The 18,456-nt window shown below is 34.7% G+C and overlaps 1 protein-coding gene across 2 annotated transcripts in view; it reads right to left on the bottom strand.

Moving 5' to 3' along the window:
- The window catches only part of UBR1 (ubiquitin protein ligase E3 component n-recognin 1), a 66,206-nt gene that overhangs the window by 7,799 nt on the left and 39,951 nt on the right, over positions 1-18,456 (bottom strand). For both annotated transcript variants that reach the window (XM_009319199.1, XM_009319200.1), the window contains exons 28-40: positions 18,442-18,456; positions 17,093-17,298; positions 13,694-13,787; positions 11,077-11,229; positions 10,640-10,737; positions 9,941-10,034; positions 8,467-8,615; positions 6,072-6,127; positions 5,648-5,744; positions 4,653-4,720; positions 3,586-3,736; positions 2,648-2,735; positions 842-975 (exon numbers count right to left, since the gene is read on the bottom strand). The exon at positions 18,442-18,456 is cut by the window's right edge. In XM_009319199.1, the coding sequence (XP_009317474.1) occupies positions 842-975; positions 2,648-2,735; positions 3,586-3,736; positions 4,653-4,720; positions 5,648-5,744; positions 6,072-6,127; positions 8,467-8,615; positions 9,941-10,034; positions 10,640-10,737; positions 11,077-11,229; positions 13,694-13,787; positions 17,093-17,298; positions 18,442-18,456 (1,403 nt within the window). The remainder of the gene's footprint in view (positions 1-841; positions 976-2,647; positions 2,736-3,585; positions 3,737-4,652; positions 4,721-5,647; positions 5,745-6,071; positions 6,128-8,466; positions 8,616-9,940; positions 10,035-10,639; positions 10,738-11,076; positions 11,230-13,693; positions 13,788-17,092; positions 17,299-18,441) is intronic.

Raw genomic sequence — 18,456 nt, 5'->3', positions numbered from 1 at the left:
TCAGTGCTAACACATTACATAAAGTTGGGCTAATTTAAGTTTGCTGGGTGGCCATTTATTGGCTCTGTTACAGAAAATGGCATTGCTGATTCACCAGGAAGACTCCTCCCTACAGAATCAAAGTTCCAGACTAATGGTAAGGACAATAGCGTATCCCAAAGTGCAGAGATTTTGACTCATATATCCCAATCAAATTCAAACTTAGTTCAGAGTTTATACAAATCAATTTGAGATGATATATTTTGTCTCAGTTGTTCATAGCAATTTTGGTCCTCCTTTCCAAATAGTTGATGATTCTGTGTTTCACTGCATTTTGACAGAAGACAAAATATTTATTTTTGTGTTTAGTACCTGTAATGCATTAGGATCTTTTAAGGAAGAGGTTTAAGTTTTATAATGTGCTTTATTTCTACTTAGCTGCGCTTTGCTGAATCCCTATGTCTTTAGCATTTACCAGCTTTAGCAACTGCACAAAAAGGTCTGTTGTTTTTTTTTTTAAATAGACTCCAGGCTACTTCTCAGGTGATGTAATCTAAGCCCCTAGAATTATCCTTAAATCACAGAATCTTTGTATCCACAAATACTGACTTTCAATACATCATTGATAATTCACGTATTTGCACATACTCAGAAGTAACTCTTTTCCAGGCAAAGAAGCCCAAGACAACTCAGCTTCTCATGCCTGTCCCCTCCTGTACAAATTAGTATTTCCTTTTCTTTCCAAGTCTTACTTTAATGTATTAACTATTGTTATGTTATTGTGAACATTTAAAAATTCCATTCTTCCAAGAAAACAGTAAGCAAAGTCAATATATAGATACATTTGCTTTCTCATATTTACCTTGTAGTAGTTCCTCAGGTGGAGAAACTCCCAGCAAATAATGAAAAAATAAAGCAGCACAACGAAGGTAAGGCATGATGCCTTTTTTAACACAATCCCACACAAGCCAGCCTGGAATATCCTGACTAAAGCAACTGTAATACACAAATGAGAAATAGCTGCAGTAGTTCACAGTGCAAATCCTTCTAGCACTTTCACATTTTGGCTAGCATTGGTAGAATGGCAGCTGTGTAGAAGCAACACTGATATACCACAAATTCTGTGAAACACAGCCACCAGTCCCTAACTTCTGACTTCCCCTTTGCCTAAGGAATGAGTACTGAGTTTATGTAGAACACTTACATTAAGCCTTCAAATTACCTCAGCTTATATTTTTCAGAATTATAAAAAAATAAATAGCCAATACATAGCTGTCCATCTCTAGGTAACTCAAGATAACCTGATACAGCATCACACATAGAGCAACTGATTCTTAACACCGGTTGTTTTTTATTACCAAAAGCCAGCAATTTTTTGAAATGGTGAAAGTTTTTTATTCAGTTGGTATTTTGAATGCAATTCAAAAATGAGAAAAGCAAACATAAGTATTCTTCAGGAACAACAAAACCAACAGAATTAAAAAATTAGTATCTCATACTTCATTATGGAAGTCACAACAGTAACACTCATTTAAATTTTAAAATAAAGCTACACTAATCCCATTTTTAACAAAAAATACTGGACTGATACTCATCTCAGTAATTATTCTTGTAGTTTGTGCGATATGAGCATTTAGTCTAAATTTCATAGTAAATTTAACTTACTTACAGTGTCCCTATTTTCTAAAAAATTTAAACTTAGTTAAATTCTCATTTATGTGAACAGGATGTCCTCCTGCTGAGGAACAACCTGTAAAGCTGTATTATAACATCATAGACCATTGCAAAATTATTATGCAGGTTGTGCTGTTTAAGCACAGATAGGTCAGAGTTAGAAGACGACAATGCATACACAGAAATTAAAACACTAAAAGTTTCAGAGCTGGGTTGCCTAAACTTTGGCATTTAATTCTGTACCTAGGCATCCCAGCAGTGACCTGAATTTCCAAAAGGCACAGCACCTATGATTCTAAGGTCATGCCTGAGAAAAGTTACTCCTATTATTTAAATACCAAATTTTAAATATTTAGAAATTTAGGCTTAAAACTTCTAGACAAGTAGGTAGCATTGTCAATCCTTGAGAAACACATCTTTGCAACTAGCGTTGGTGAAGATAAATCAAAGCAGAATTAGTAAAGGGTGTATCCATATTTTCTAGTTTATTTCACACATGGATACTGAAGTACTAAGGAGTCTGTAGCTATACCTATCAAAAAAGTCTGAAGAGATGGGCATTAATGCTCAAACAAATAAGCAACTGTGTTTAGCTTTACACTTCTCCCCCTTTTATAGTAGAATCATTTCCTTCTTTCCAGCTTCCATCTATAATTGAGATATCTAAAAAAAAAACCTAATTAAGGCAAAGAAAAAAATAACTATATTTAGTGGTTGTATTTCTCCCCAGAATGTATATAGGTATTTTTTCATCCATAGACTAAGAATTTACTCTGGTGTCCACAAAAAGTAGCTATTTTAACTAAAAGTGTTCCTTTCACCAGTTTCCTTTTTTTTAGCGTTCAGGAGTATGGGAAGAAAGCACAAGGCATTATGCTAACTCCCCATACAAAATGGAATATTTTTTTCCTCGTTTTCTGTGTTGTTCAGGTCAATCCCTGTGGATTGTCATCTTTCTAGGAAAACGCGATGCTATAACTGAACTGCTGCTTACCCACTGGTGTACTGGCAAACCTCTCTACAGAAAGACTGTGCAGACCGTGCCTCCTCACTGTTGTCAGATGATCGAGCAGTAGGGGATTCTGCATACAAAAAGATGAATCCCCCTGTAAATGCACTTTTGTGACACACTTCTCTTTTTACATATACTGAGCTCTTTTTTCTTTAAATTGCATTACAGAAATATTTCCACTTTATTTTACTTAATTCTTTTCTATTTGCTGTTTTTAACCTAACAAATGTTTTCCTAAAACTGCATGCTATAAAGAAGAATCAGGATTACTGGCTCATTGCTTGTCCTTGCGTGAAAACTGCTTCCTTCCGTTGAATGTTTGAAGTTATTGTCCTACATAGATTAAGTGACAGGATATTTTTTTTTTTTTTTTTTTTAATTCCCATCATTCTGAAGAAAAAGGAAAGTAGCAACTAGGAAGCCTGTAGGTTACTGACAGTTTTTAAACAGTAGTATGAAATACAGAGAAAAGTGAGATTCTCTCCTATCAGTTTACAGGATTCCGTATTTTGGCTCTGGGTATTTACCAGGTTGAAGTGTAAAGAAAAGTTTATTTCCCAAATCCATACTAACTGTCACTGTACAGTTCAGAGCGCTGCTGCTGGGCAGAGCTTTGCTTCTCCTACAAGGAGTGAAGAAGGGAAAGTTACCACTCTGGAATGACTGACTTGAGCAAGTACTCATATATCAATAACTATTTTGTTTTCTTAGGCTAAGCACACAGAAGTGATACAATAAAATGCTCTGAAAATGATGTACTGCTATTTATTTTTTACCAGAAAACAGTTATTAGTACCTAGCACTAAGTGTAATTTATAATGAGGAAGTTTATACCTGGGAGACACTAAATGGTGTCCACCCACTATTTGTAAGAAATTGTGTAAAAATGCAAGAATAATCCGACCCAAATACACCTCTACCTGTTGCTGAAGAGACGACGATTTGTGTTATGTGTGCCAGTGTTGTCAGATGGAAGAGGTAGAGGTGGTTATAGGCTGAACTAACTGATGAAGGTTGCAAGTCTACAGCATCCTCCCAGTATAAAGATGGAAAGGATAGCACAACTCCCACCTACAGTGAAAGGGAAGCAGCAAATATTAAAGTAACAGAAATTTGGTAATAGCTACATGGGTAATAGAAATTATATTCTCACTGTACATCTATATTTCATTTCTGTAGTCAATTTAAATACATTCATTTACCTTACTAGTTTTAATTCACAAAGTGTTATCAAAAACTCATGGGAAAATATTAACTATTTGTGCCCCTCTAGCATGTAGGAAACTCAGATATAGTTCCATTGTAATTGCCAGTTTAGAGATACACTGAGAAGCTTGTCCAATTTCTAGAAAGCTTAATTTCTGGTTTTTGACATAAGACAAAGCACATTGAAAGAAGTGAGAAGCGAAACCAAGCATTAGTTAGAAGGGCAACCACGGCAAAACAGGTTTTCTTTTGGTGGGTTTGGTTTTTTTGTTTGTTTGGTTTTGTTGGCTTTTTTGTTGTGTGGTTTTGTTTGGGTTTTTTTTAACAGCAGAAGAAACTATAATACCGATTTGTATTAAGAACAGAAAGAAGGGGCTAAGAAGAGTAAAGAAGGTAATGAAAGTGAATGTGAAGGAATCGGAAGGTATGAGAGGCCTATTGAGACAGAGGGAAAGTGAGGGAAACAAGCTGAGTGGGTGCATTTCTCAGGGTTTTTTTTGAGGTTTGATAACAATAGACATGGTAAAAAGATGATTGAGATTGCAAGCATGAAATTTAATGAGACAGCAAAGACTTGAAAGCTAGAAGAACAGCAGAACTAAAAGTAAACACTCATATATACCAGCCATGTGTAATCATTTGCTTGTATGCAGTGCTTATGTATAATCATTTGACTCATGCAAGTGAACAGATAATGCAGGACTATCTGCAGGGTAAAGTACACAAAAATCCATGCTCAAAAAAAAAGTATTAATATGAAGAATAAAATGAACCTGCTTACCAAAATGTGGAACATATCTACTTCTAAGAGGGATGGAGTGTCCTCCACTTTAAAGTTTGGTAGAAGAACTACAAAATAAAGATATCAATTGTGCATTTGATATGTATTTTCTTCTTTTGGATTGAACTGCAATATCAGAATCTGATTTTAGAGCCTCTGTCATTTCTGTGTTTTCGTCAAAAAAATGTCCAAGTCTCTGAACTAAGGAAGTATCTATTTAATTAACTGCTTATCACTTATTTAATTGATTGTGCATCTGTTTAGCTATTTCCACATGTCCAATCAGCTCACAATTTTAATGACTATCTTCAAAATTCTCAGATAAAAATCTTTGATTTATTTCTCCAGCTCTAATAAGGCACACACAGTGCTAAGGGTGAAGCCCACAAACATACTTAGGCACTGCAACACTAGATGCCTCACAACCTAGCCCAATACAAAAGCCTGTACCACACCTAAGAATCCTACTGAATAGAAGGCAAGTCAAAGAGTGGGATTCACAAAGGCCACCATGCTAACCTAATCAGTAAGAAACATGGACAATAGCTATGTGTCTCAAACTAGCTCTCCCTGAGACCAAAATATCTTAAATTAGGCTGCAAGCAGCCTTTTGAAAGTACTAAAAAGATGAAGTCTCACAATTAAGAGAGGAATACCAGTTATCTGGCTTTAGCACAGAATTTGAGTAATTTTGAACGTTGCCAGAAATAGATTGTTAACCATCTGTAAATATTCCAGATCTGAGTATCTCCAAGCCTAAGTAATCTGGGATAGACAATTTTTTGGGGACTTCAGTGATACAGGGCTCGATTAACAGAATTATTGATTACTTAAGTTCAAGCAATACTCCATGATTTCAGGCAACATTAGAGAAATTGAAGTTAGCACTGATGTCAGTAGTCTAACCTTTGCTTCTATGCCGTATTAATGTGTGTACCATTGTGCAATAGAAACTTCTGCAACACAAAAGGTAGTAAAGAAAAGGAATAAAATACCTCCTAGGAGACGAATCAGATGTTTCTGAATCAGGACCTGTGGTGATGTTGTTCTCTGAGCAGCTGCAAACTGCACTAATGCTTTAAGGCCACTGTGCTAGAACGCAAGAGAAAATGGTTGGACAGGAAAAAAGGAAAGATATAATAGCGAAATAAAGCTGTAAAAACACATCTACTTCTACAGACAGAAAACACATTGATAAGTGAACTTGATATGAACTTCTATGTATAAGTAGAAACATTATTCTTCCAAAATGCTCCTTATGTTATCAGCCTAAATATTTTGAGCGCTATCTCTCAACAGAGAATGATCTTGATGCTAGCAGTTTCAACAGTTTATGTGTGTATTTTATGTATACACATATATACATATATATAAAAACTTTTTGGTTTAAAATGTATTGCATATCTTACTTGCCCATACCTGTCTATTTTGTAGAGATCCAAATAAAGGCTTGCCCTCCGTTTCCAAGAGGTTTTCTTAAAATTAAACACAGAAAAAATTAAGTTGCTTTGTTCTACATGAACTAACATAACATTTCTGTTAGAATACACTTAGTCCAAGATTAATTTATTCTTAGTAGATACACAATTCTTTTTAAAGCTCAAATTTATTCTGGTAAGAGAATTCTCTTGGGGGGGGCGGAATCTATCTTAAATGGTACTGAATGTTTCCCAGATAAATGATTGTAACAAGCTTTTAAAAAACATTTTGTTTTCAGATCTTGCTAACTAGGGATTTAAAGGAACACTGTTTCATATTAATGATGATACGACATTCTACAGATTTAGCTGTATTTTCAGTTACCCCTACACAATGCTCAAAAACATCAAGGTATGTTTATAGGAATGCTATACAGCCATCTTACCCTCAGATCTTTGCACTACTGCATTTGACTGTAGTTTAACAAAAATATTTTGAAAACAAAATTCCCAAGCTGGAATAAATTCAGATTTCCTCCCTGAGTGCATTGGTTTCGAAGGGATAACAAAGAGAAAATAAGCCAATAAAAATAAGAAACCAAATTAACTCAATTGAGTAAAAAGGTATCCATTCAAATGTTTTTGTGCTTTAGCCACTTTTCAGAGATGAATGAGTACACTGCAAGATCTTGGAAATTTTACTTGTTTTTGTTGCGGGTTTTTTGGTTGGGAGGTTTTTGGTTCTTTTTTTTTTTTAACCACCTCTAACGAAAAATTAAAGTGTTTTAACTTAGCACTTCCATACGCCAGTTTAACACACAACGTGGAGTTCCTGAGGAAACATGGAAAAAATCAGATTTGTATTTTTAAGGGTCTGGCTTTAGGCAATAAAAGCAATTCACATCCCTTGGGTCAATGATGCTTTGAACCTCCTCTAAAGACTCCACTAATCCAGGTAGCTAAGGTTCCTTGTCTAGGCAGCTTGGCTACATGCCCATTAAATGGTTTTAATTATGCACCCTATGACTAGATTCAAAACCAGCATACTAGAAGCTACATAGGCAGTTTTGCTTTACAGTTTCATGGAAGCCTGTCTATTTGTAAACAAAAATGAATCCAAGGAAGTGGTGTGACCTAGGATAGGTCAGACTGTCACAGTGGTCCCTCTGGTTTTATAATCTTGGCCTGGTAAGGCATGTGAATTTTCTACTTCTGACATATGCCTTCGATATCGCACCTGTAATAACAGTTATTGCATTTATACACTTGCTGGCAAACTCATCCCCGACAGCCACCAAGGTCTTTTTTTAGATATCAAATGAAAACAATCTGCACAGCATTAAGTGCATTAATGTTAACAGAGCTGGGTGGCTTCCAGTCCTCTCCCGACCCATTTGAAGACTGATAAAATCCAACACTAAAAAATGCAATCAGTTTTCATGACTATTCCTGCCTTATCAGAATATTCCCAATCCTCCTAAAAACCTTTTGAACTCTTGATACTCCAGTTGGGTCAAGTCCACTACAGATTTAAGGTAGACTACACTTGTACCTCAACAGCTTCATCAAGAAAAAAATGGCATACTTGCCAAATCATATTTATGGAGATGTAGAATTACATTCTCAATTCCTTCAGCAGGCATTTCAGACTTATCTCTTGCCTCTCTCCCTGCCTGGAAGCCACTACAGATTTATCTACAGCTTCATGTTTATTACACAAACTTCTTTGTGTGTATAGTACAGAAATGAAGTGAGACTGACTGCTAAACAGGTACATTATCCCAAAAAATGCCATCATTTTTATGGTAATTATTTTGCCTTCAAAACAGATTCATGCCAGAGAATGTCAGGTTGTTTGGGTTTTTTTCTACCAGGTATCTGCTTAGCAATTTCAGAATACAAAAGACCATATTTCTTCACAAATTCCATGAGAATCCTTTGAGAATAGAGACGAAAAGAAATACTGAGAGAGGGAGTACTATTTCATAGCTGTTATAAATATTTAGCTGTGAAGGAGATGCCTGCAGGTCAATGATCTTTGGCAGCCTGAAGATATTCATTGAACATGCTTAATGTTACAGTTAGTAACATGGAACATGATCACTCCCTGCTCTCTCAGATTAAACTCAATGTTGGCATTCCATACCGTATTTTATAATCTACCATCTAACAAAAACATCCTATTATTTATATTGAATTATAGATTATCATTCTATTATTATATATGTAATTACATATAATATATATTGTTATACTATTACATATTGTTCTTATTTATGTAGAACTATTATTATTATTATTACTATTACTTATACAATCAGATTGTATAAAATTATACAATCAAACAACTAAGATTTTCAAGTCATGAGAAGGAATAAACACAAATTATGCTTTACCTATGCACTGGATGGTAAAAGCACATGTGCTCCAGGTCATCATAGGAATCCGGTAATCAGCTTCATTTGGAGCAACTTTTAGCCCAACTCTATAAATGGTGGTGGCAAAGAGAATAAGCATCTCCTTGATACTGCTTGAGTATTTGGCTCTGCAAAAGCAAGCCAAGATAACTTCAGTCTGAATTATTAATAGTGCTTATTACTTACCAGTCAATCAATCACTAACAAAGCCTAAGTTATTTATGAAAGGATTCTTGAATACAAAGGCCCTTTGTCTGTACAGAGGAGAAAAAAAAATGTATAGTTTCCAGTAGTAAACAAGTACCTTGACATAACAGGCTCTACAAATTGAGAGATTAGGAGCTGCCAGGCTGGAAGGAGTCTGTTTCTGTATACTGTATTATAATTTGCGTTCAAAAAAATGAAAACATTTAAATCAAAGTAAAATACAATGAAAAAAACAAATGCGAGTAAGCAAGTGTAATTGTAAGTGCTGGAGTAAAAATATATCCCATCTCATAAGGCACTAGAAATTGAAAGGAAGACATTTCAAATGTATTTTAAAACATTTTTCTTTGCATTTAAGCTCCTTTCAACTGACATTGGGTTAGTTTATGTAAATGCAGTTATATGCAGGAAAGTGTCTAGGCAAAAACACATACAGTTTTAATGGCTTTTGTTTTTTCAAAGTCATGCACAGAACTTCATAACAGAAATATATGACATTCATATTAATTCTCCAAATCTCTATAGCCAAAACAATTTTACCACGAAGTTTGGGGTTTAGCCAGGTCCATACTTAAACACCACATTGTTTAAGTGCAAACTAGAGAATCTTCCCCATGGAGATCAGTTGTCAAGAAAGAATTTGATTCAACTTTCTGATGACATTTTTACAAATAGCAGATATGTATAAGTACTTTGCATAACCATGACATCAGTCATAAGTAGCAGAAGTAGAATACTTGTAGCATGATCTAAAAAGAAGAGTCAGCTGAGTACACTTGAAAAGTATCTATCCATTCATTCTGTTTTAGTGGGAGAGCACTTTTGCCCACTGGAATAGAAACAGACAACACAGCCCTATTCCTTGGAGTAATCTGTATTACATTATTGCATCCAAAACCAAGTGAAATCTATTCCTGAAACAGACATAGCAGGAAAATTAAGGCAGACAGACATTAAATAACTTGCCTACAGGCACAGGAAGTGACCCAAATCACTGGAATTGTGGATTAGAAGATTCTAGACTCCTAGCTTTGTACCAAGAACTACCAGACTGGATTTGACCAAGAGGTCCATCTAGCTCTGTATAGATCTGATACTCAGTGAATGCTTAAGCAAAAGTATAAGTAAGCCCATATTCAGTCCAAACAAATCATATGCCTTTCCTTCAGTACAAAATCCTGAAGTACACCTAGGTTATTTTAGGGAGAATTAACATAATGCAGAGAGCACTTCCAGTAACACTTACGAGGACTGAACGCCAAAACTAAGGATGGAATGGAATTCCAAAGCAGAGTTCTCCACTCCCTTGTTGGCGAAAGCTGGAAGATTTTGTTTCTCTCCTTCCAGAAAAAAGAATTAGATCCACATTAAAAAACAAAGAAGTTGTTACAGTTTTTATAGCAGTCTAACAGAAGTGAGACTTCTTTTTATTTTAAACTGGTTTGAAAGTAATTCTAAACAGACCTCACCAGCGAGACTGCCTTCTAACCCTTCTCCTTAAGTAACATTTTCTTCTAGTCCCAGAAATATGAGGATTAAAAGTAGTGCTTTGCTGGTGAGGAAAAAGAACTTTCCTGCTTTATTAGAGTGCAAGGAATATGTTGATTCTCTGTACCTTCTGTTTTCTAAACACTCATACATCACAGTCAATACAAAAGTTTAATTAACTCTGAGTGTTAGTTGGTGGCTACCCTCTCCAAGTGTACATAGTTTTCTTCTACAGGGAAGATGGAAAGAATTTAACAGAAACCAGAAAATTGGTGAGGGACTGAAATCAAGACATCAGCTCAGAAAGGGCCATGACTTTATCCCCAGCTTTATTTGATACTGTCTTGATTGATAGAAAAATGTATTCTTTATTTGAAGTTTTCTGTTGGTATTAGTTAAAACATGTACTGGCATATTAGATATCCCACAGAATAGCTTCAAAATTAAGATAACAAACCTTTAGCATTTTTCACACTGTAGCCCGATATCCTGACTATGATAATCTCCAGCCACCTAGCCAGGGACAGAATTTGAGCTACTGCCTCTGCATCCTCACTGAAAACAGAAATAGAAAGCAGGTTTTACTTTAACACTCAAAGAATCACCTTATCTTTAAAAACAGAGGACACATTTAGATCAAAAGACATTAACTCAGTATTTGCACAGCTCCAAAAAATAGCCAATACAAAAAAATGCTTTTTAAAAAAAATTTTGACTGCCAAAAGCAGTATATTTGACTGAATAGTCAATAAGGAGATATGCAGTCTTTTATACAGATTAGGAAGGTCAGCCCAAATTTTCCTTCCAGAAATTTGAAGAGCCAACTAGCCCCAAAGTAATTTTTACTTTTTTTTTTTTTTTTTTAATTAAAGGCTATGCAATCTGGTAATTCACCTGTTTATTTTTTGAGCCTGCAATGGAACGATAGGAATCACAGTATTGCACAGAGATTTGCAAAGTGGACAAAGATACTCTCCATTCTCCAAGTCAAATATCTGTTCAACATGCAGACGTTGTCGGAAGCTCAGCTGCATGGCTTCAAAGTACCTACAACATTGGAAAGGAAATTACTAGAAAGTGGAATGGCTCAAATGTGACATGAAAACAAATGTTCAAGTAATTAAAAGTGTTATTATCCAGCAAATACCTATCCAAGCCAACAAACAAGTCTTTTCCTTTGATTTATAACTCTTTCACGTGCTTGGATGTGAAAATAAAATAAAACCTTTGAGCACATAGATGAACTCATGCAAAAATGCATGGTATACCACTCATGCAAAAATGACGGCAACTTTTCCTTGCCTTTAAGATCCTTTCAAATTTCATTAACATTTTTACAGACAAGCAGTATTTAAATTTTCTACTCTTCTCTCACAACATCTTCAACACAATGAAACATTGTATCTAATATCTCTCATATGCAATTTATTACAGTAAGTTTGAAATGCGAATTGTACATATTTTTATTTAATTTTAGGAAAAACTACCAGTAACATTTCATGAACGAATAATCAGCTACTCATGGCAATGACTGAGCCTCATGACTAGACAATGAAACTGTAGCCTTCTTAACAGGAAGAAAGGATAATCAATATTATAATATCGCATTTGAGCTATTTTAAACTCAAAAGGAAACTAAGAAATAACTATGATCTCTTTACAGGTTTCATTACAATTTTGCCCCCTCAGTGGATGCAGTAAGCCTTCAACTTTCATTAACGTCTCAGTGGTATTATTAGAAACAAAAAGATCCAACATTCAAATCTTCTTGCCTGGATACAAGCAACTAAATTCAGGACTAATGTTCAGACTGGGTATGTAGGATCTTAAAGGCAGATATGAAATTATCCTAGTTCCGCACTAAGGTAATAACTAGATTTTTTTTTTTTTTTTTTTGCTTTAAATCATACATCTTAAGGGAAAAAATAAAATCCCATTTATGTAATAAGAGAAAGTGTGCGTGTGGGAGCATCTGCAGAAGTTCTAACGATTACAGAATATTTAGGAAATTATTCTGTTACAATCAACAAAACCATACATTTATTTTCCCACATTCAAACAACTATGTTTTTGCAAGCAACTCCTCTTCCTCGTACATGGCAACTACAAAGATATTCCATTCATTTGAACTCATACTGTTTTAGAGAGTATTTTGCAGTATTTTTAGGCTGCACAGATACTCTAGAAAGGTGTGGCAGGCATCGTTTGAAGGAATATTAGTAAGTTAGAATGTCTGTTATGTAATAAATAAAAGACTATACTCAAACCTTCTGTGCCATCCCGTATGAGAAGAGCCTGTTGTCCATTTTAATCCCATTTACCCATACAGCAAGTCATCTTTTCTTAAAAAGAGCAAGGGAACTGAGCTCCAATGTTGCACTACTTAGATCTACGCAGATGTAGATGGATCTGCCAAGAGCAGATGTATTATACTCAAGGAACGTACTTCCGTATCATTTTAAGTGTGTGCACCTATTTATTCTGCACTGATGTTTTATTGTAGAAAAATATATATATATACACACACACATATAGAAAAGTAAATGATAAGCACTAGAAGTTTAGTCAGATTTTTAAGTAAAATGGCACAAGTACAAACAACAAACCTCCAGAGATTGTTTACATCATACAACAATATAAAGTAGCTTGCAATTGCATGACCCAACTCTCTTTATCTGTTGATAATACTTCAGTGGGATTATTTCTGTTATTATTTCACACTATTTACCTTGTTTAGGCTTGCCAGACCTATGTGGAGGTCAAATGCAGGGAGCATTAGCTTTGCTCTCTGTAATCCTACAAATGTAGCTGCAACTAGGATGACTATATTCTGCAAGTTAAGTAACTTGGTCTTTTAATATTTCAGGCTGCACCCTAATCCAACACACTTGGTCTAAATTGTGGGCTCCCCCAAAAAATAGAAATCTAGTAAAGTTTTTAAGCACTGTATCAGTTCTTCCCTCTTACTTTTTATTAAGAGCTTGTTCACCAATAGGGGAGGGGTGGGGGATGGGGAAGAAATATTGATAGATTTAACCATTCATATTCTATTCTAGATGCCAGATTCTCATCTAAAGACTCACTGGAATAAGTCAGCTTCATCCTTTAAGTACTGACCTGGTGACAGACTCTCAGAGTCAAAGTACTGTTGCTATAGAATGCCCACCAGGAAGATTCCTACTGGTTCTCATTGGATTGCGAAAAATAAATGTACTAGATATGGTTTCTTATTCTTCATCAATTTTACCCCATTGGTTTTATTTGCATAAATTAGTAACTACTTAGAAATTCTTCTTTGGGTCACAGAAGGCACTAAACTTTTGATGATAATTTTCTTCATCAGGTCAAAACTTCTCTTGTGCCATATTTCATTTTTAGATGAATACAAATACTTTTGACTCCTTAATTGAATATCCATTTACTGTACTGTGTTCTCAGTGTGCACTTAGATGTTTTGGAAAACAGATTAATAAAAAAAAAAAATTAAAAGACTGCAAAGACACATCCTTACTTCTGCCAGCAGGCTGCATGCATCACATGACCACAGCTTCCTGTGTGGGTCCCACAAGGTAAGTCAGGGTGCATGAAGAGAGGATCTAGTGTATCTAGAAAGACACAGCAGAAAGAAATTAATGAAAGAACAATATCGTAACTTCCCATCAGTATGAACAAAAGTGAACAACAGTATACACAGAACACAAGCCTTCCGATTTTATTTTCCCACAGTCACATTAAAATCCCATTTGGCTAGCTTTTCCAGACCAATACTCCAGCAAAGTAATGGCAAGACAGAGCCCACTTAAACTACTGAAGGCTTTCCACTAATTATGAAGAAAAAGATGACAAAATCCAAAAGCAATAGTAAATTGGTTTAAAAAAAAAAAAAGGGTTCTTCAGTATGGAATAGCTTCTTCAGTGGAATAGCTCTGTGGTTGGATTCGCTATCACTGAAGTTTTTAATGTATTTGTTATTGTATTTTTAAATGAAAGAAAAAACTACTAAGGACAAGAAAGATTAGGCATTTCTCCAACGAATCCTGTATATTTTCAAACCACTGACACAAACAGCACTGCTGAATAACAAAGTCAAGTCTATCTTTTACTAATCTTGCATAATTCTTAACAGCAAAAATGTTATGAGAATGTAATAGTGTCTTTGTGCTGCATATGCACTCAAAGTAAGATTCCATTTTCCCCTTAAAGATATCTAAATAATACTGAACAACAGCAGTCCTCCAAACCTCATCTGGTGGACTTTTTATGATTTTGAACAGATACACCTGTATTTAACAAAATGAGAAAGAAAAAAAAAAAAAAACACAAAAAAACCTAGCATCCAAATTGTACTGAAAATATAATTCTATCTGATAGCAGCTGAAGCTGCTCTAAATCAATTGGAGACTGAAATAAGAAAGTGAACCTTAGCGTAACACTAATTTGCCACTATCTGCACTTCTGCTGTGGTAACAAGCATTTTTCCACTTATTTAGATCTTCAAAGGAAAAAAGCTCTTACAGGCCTACTTCTAACTGATGAGCTGCAGAGGACCATGCAGTAGAGAGTAAGTGCTATAAATAATATCCAGAAGTGGCTTTAAGAAAAGGAACTTCATTCCCTTCTTTTTTCAATTATTTCAATAGCCCAACATGTCACTGCAGAAAGCTTACAAGTGTATCTGACTACAAGAGCATAGGATTTAAATCGTACTTCAGAGTACCACAGAAGAGAGCAGAAAATGGATGCAATTAGTACATGGCCTAGATAAAAATTCTATACAGCTGGCTCAAAATTGCCATTATCAGTAGTTCGCTGTTAAAAAGAAAAATGGATCAAACAGGATTCTGTAGGAGTCTGTCCTGGGTCTAGGCCTATTCAGTATTTGCTAATGACCCAGAGGAGGAAACACAAAACACCTTATTAAGTGAAACAACTTGGTAAAGGTTTGCAGGCATGATAGAGAATAGGGTAATACCCTGGAGAAATAAGAAACAATGCTGAACTTCCCTTTGCTTTAGAATTCTATTTGATAACATTCAAGAGTGTACTTCTAAACTAAAGCAGGAATAATGAACTGCACAAACACAGAACTTGAAGCTATTTCCTAGACAGTACTGTCATTAAAATAATAGGACACAGGGTTCATTTTGCTTTATGAGCTGACCGCAAATCAACAATATCCTGTTATAAAATAGAAAAAAACGTATTTGAAAATAAGTAGGAATTTAAACTACAAGTTGTAACATCCTTGCCATGCAAAGGTAACAAACTAGAAAACATCTTGAGAACACTTACAGGCCTCCGATTTTATTATCTTTCAACACTGCATCCTTATTCCTTATGCATTAGTTAGCTTGAATAAGCAGGATTTGAAAAAATGATTGACTCAGTTTTATAATAAGATATGGGCAGATACATAGAGAATGTGTATCAATTAATAAATATTTAATAGATAACAGCTATTTAAATTTTTATATGTGTTAAAATAAATATAATTCAATTTACAGGGAAAAATTATCACTTTTAACTTTTAACTTTTAATTATTATTTAATATTATAGCGTGCTTGAATCAAACTAGTAGTTTTATGATGAGAGGTATATCCACCTTGGGGTGATTTCACCTAAACAACATTTGCCTGAGCTGTGTATCAAGTAGGACAGAGGCAAAAATTCTAATAAACATGAGAATAAATTAGCTTCCCTTCTCCTTACCCACAAAACCAGCTATCCTGGGCAAAGAATTAGGGTGGCTTACTAAGTTCCTTTCTTGAAAAATCCATTTTTGACATTTCTTACTGCTTTATCGTCCATCTTTATTTTTTATATTGCCTTATAAACTAGAAATAATTACTATCATCCAACATACTTCTGGGCATCCAGGCTGGCTGGAATACTCAAATTTTTAGTACTTTCTCATTTCACTTCTGTTTTCTGGTGGGTTTTTTTAGACAAATACTTGTTTGCCCTTCTTAGCCTTCTAAGATCTCAACTATCTTCTATGCATTTTAAAAAATAATTAAAGATTGTACTGAAGACAATGGTTCTGATAGTACTTTCAATATTATTTTAATAATTGCCAAGGTGAATACACTGAAGTTATCTAGATATTGCTTCAGCTTTCCTTATCCTATTTTGGGTGGTATTTCTCTCTTGTTAAAATTAACAGCCATCAAGCATCTGATCTTGAATTATTATTAATTTTCTTTTTCAAAAAGAGAGCAAAAAAGTCAGTGGGTACTTAAGTTTTCCCTTTTCCTTCTATTTATCGTCTGTCTTTCCCTTAAGTAACTGACCAAAATCATGTTTAAATCAACTGTTACTTACAAAAAAATTCTGGATCATCTTTGTGTTTCCTGCTACCAATATGCTATTATGCAATTAACTCTTTGTTTGCATTATTCTATTGCATTCATTTTTTTTCATTCATCAGATGATATCATATGATCCTTGCTTACACTTTTTTTTTTTAATGTTGCTGTTCTTATTACTTTCTGGACATGAAAACAAAAAACTCAAAGCCTCCCGAGGCTGCCATATTGGCCTCTGATAATGTTCATGTAATTCCTCCATACTGGGAAAGTTTGCTGCTGTACTTGAATAAACAGGAACTGTTAACATTCTTGGATTTTTTCCAGACTGATCACTCCTACCAAATGTCTAAGTTTTATAAAATCTTCTCGTGAGATTAAAGCATTTTCTGATTTCCCAGGGACAAATCAAAATCTTCATACACTTCTCATTTTTAAGTTTTAAAGCATGGATTTTAGAACAATTTAAAAATTTTTACTTCCTTTTTATTAAGTAGGGTAAGCCATTTAGCCATCTGACTGAGTACAGAGTTTAATTAGGTTCAAAGGGTATGAGCTCTAGGTACAGAACTGCTTGTAGTCTAAAAGAAGAAAAATCACATACCCCCTGAGAGTTCAAGAATTCTGCTCCTATTCTGAGTTAAGGCAGTTGATTTCTGGACACAGGCAGATAATACCATGGCAGCACTTTCCAACTTCACTTCCTGCTCCTCCTGACAAAGAATACAGGTCAGAACTTCTTTCTCAGCAACAGATGGACCTCGTTTGGGACCCAAAGCAATTTTGGAGTAATCAATTGCCGAAGACATGCTGTAAGACCATAAGTGACACAAATATAAAATAATCAGATGGCTTTTTCTAAACAAACTTATTCTTCCAGGCATCAGAAATGTCATACACTGCTAACATTTCTGGTTTTATACCAAAGCGCTTTACAAAACCAAATGATGACCAAACAATGAAGAAACACCTCAATCCTCACTAAAATGCAGTATTCTTTAAAAACAGAAAGTGGAAGCCAGATAATATAGAATAACACAATGAAATGGATTCAGACAGCAGGAAATTCAGGAAGCTGTATTCAATGTAGATTGGATTAAATATATTTTAAACTTACAGACACATTACAATTGTTTCCCCTTCTTGAAGAAAACATACTGAAAGTGAATGCCACTACCTTAATTCAATGCTTCGTGACACAATAAGCTTCCACATATTTTTCTAAATATTCCTTATTCCAGAGTTCAGCAATGATTCATAGAACATGATTTATTAAAGATCAAAGCACAGAGAAGCGATCTGTACTTTTTTCCAGCATATATCTCTATTTTCCTGATTAGTTTTGTGCAGCCCCAATTAGACCAAAATTGTGAGTTGTATTAGGTATACTATATTGTGAAGCATCTCTAGAACAGGAGCAATCCATACCAACAAAGTTATAACCAATAGAAACCAAACATCTTCAGTAGGAAATTAGATTTTTAAAACTAATGAACAGAAATATCAGCGACTTGAGCTACAAGAAGCATATTTTCTTCATTGCAGCTTAACTTTAAGGCATATTGGCATTCAGATTCTTTCCAAATCAAATACTTAAATGTTCATATAAGGTAGACAGTCACCTCCAAAATTACAGTGTTGTCAACTCAGCAGCTTTCTAATGACATTTTTTCCAAATGTTAAGCAATATAAGTATCCACCATTTGAAGAAATAATTAATTTTCTTATTGCTTATCTTATGCTGCTCTACAAAATGAGTCCACTGTTCTTACATTAGCATACACATGCTAGTTTACATATAATTCTGTAACAGAAGATAACTTAAAAGTACATAGAGACACAAGTTTGCTGACTGGGATGACACAATCTGTCCCTTGAACGTACTTTCAAAATTTTTATGTAGCAGGTAATGAACTCTTCCCACCAGAACTCTGGATGTCTGTTATTTCTTACCTTTCTTCCTCCATA

Source organism: Pygoscelis adeliae, unplaced genomic scaffold (genome assembly GCF_000699105.1).
Source record: "Pygoscelis adeliae isolate BGI_AS28 unplaced genomic scaffold, ASM69910v1 Scaffold22, whole genome shotgun sequence".
In the NCBI taxonomy this organism is placed as follows: Eukaryota; Metazoa; Chordata; class Aves; order Sphenisciformes; family Spheniscidae; genus Pygoscelis; species Pygoscelis adeliae.
Note: the sequence above shows the minus strand (reverse complement) of the source record. Positions and strands in the feature narration are given on the sequence as shown.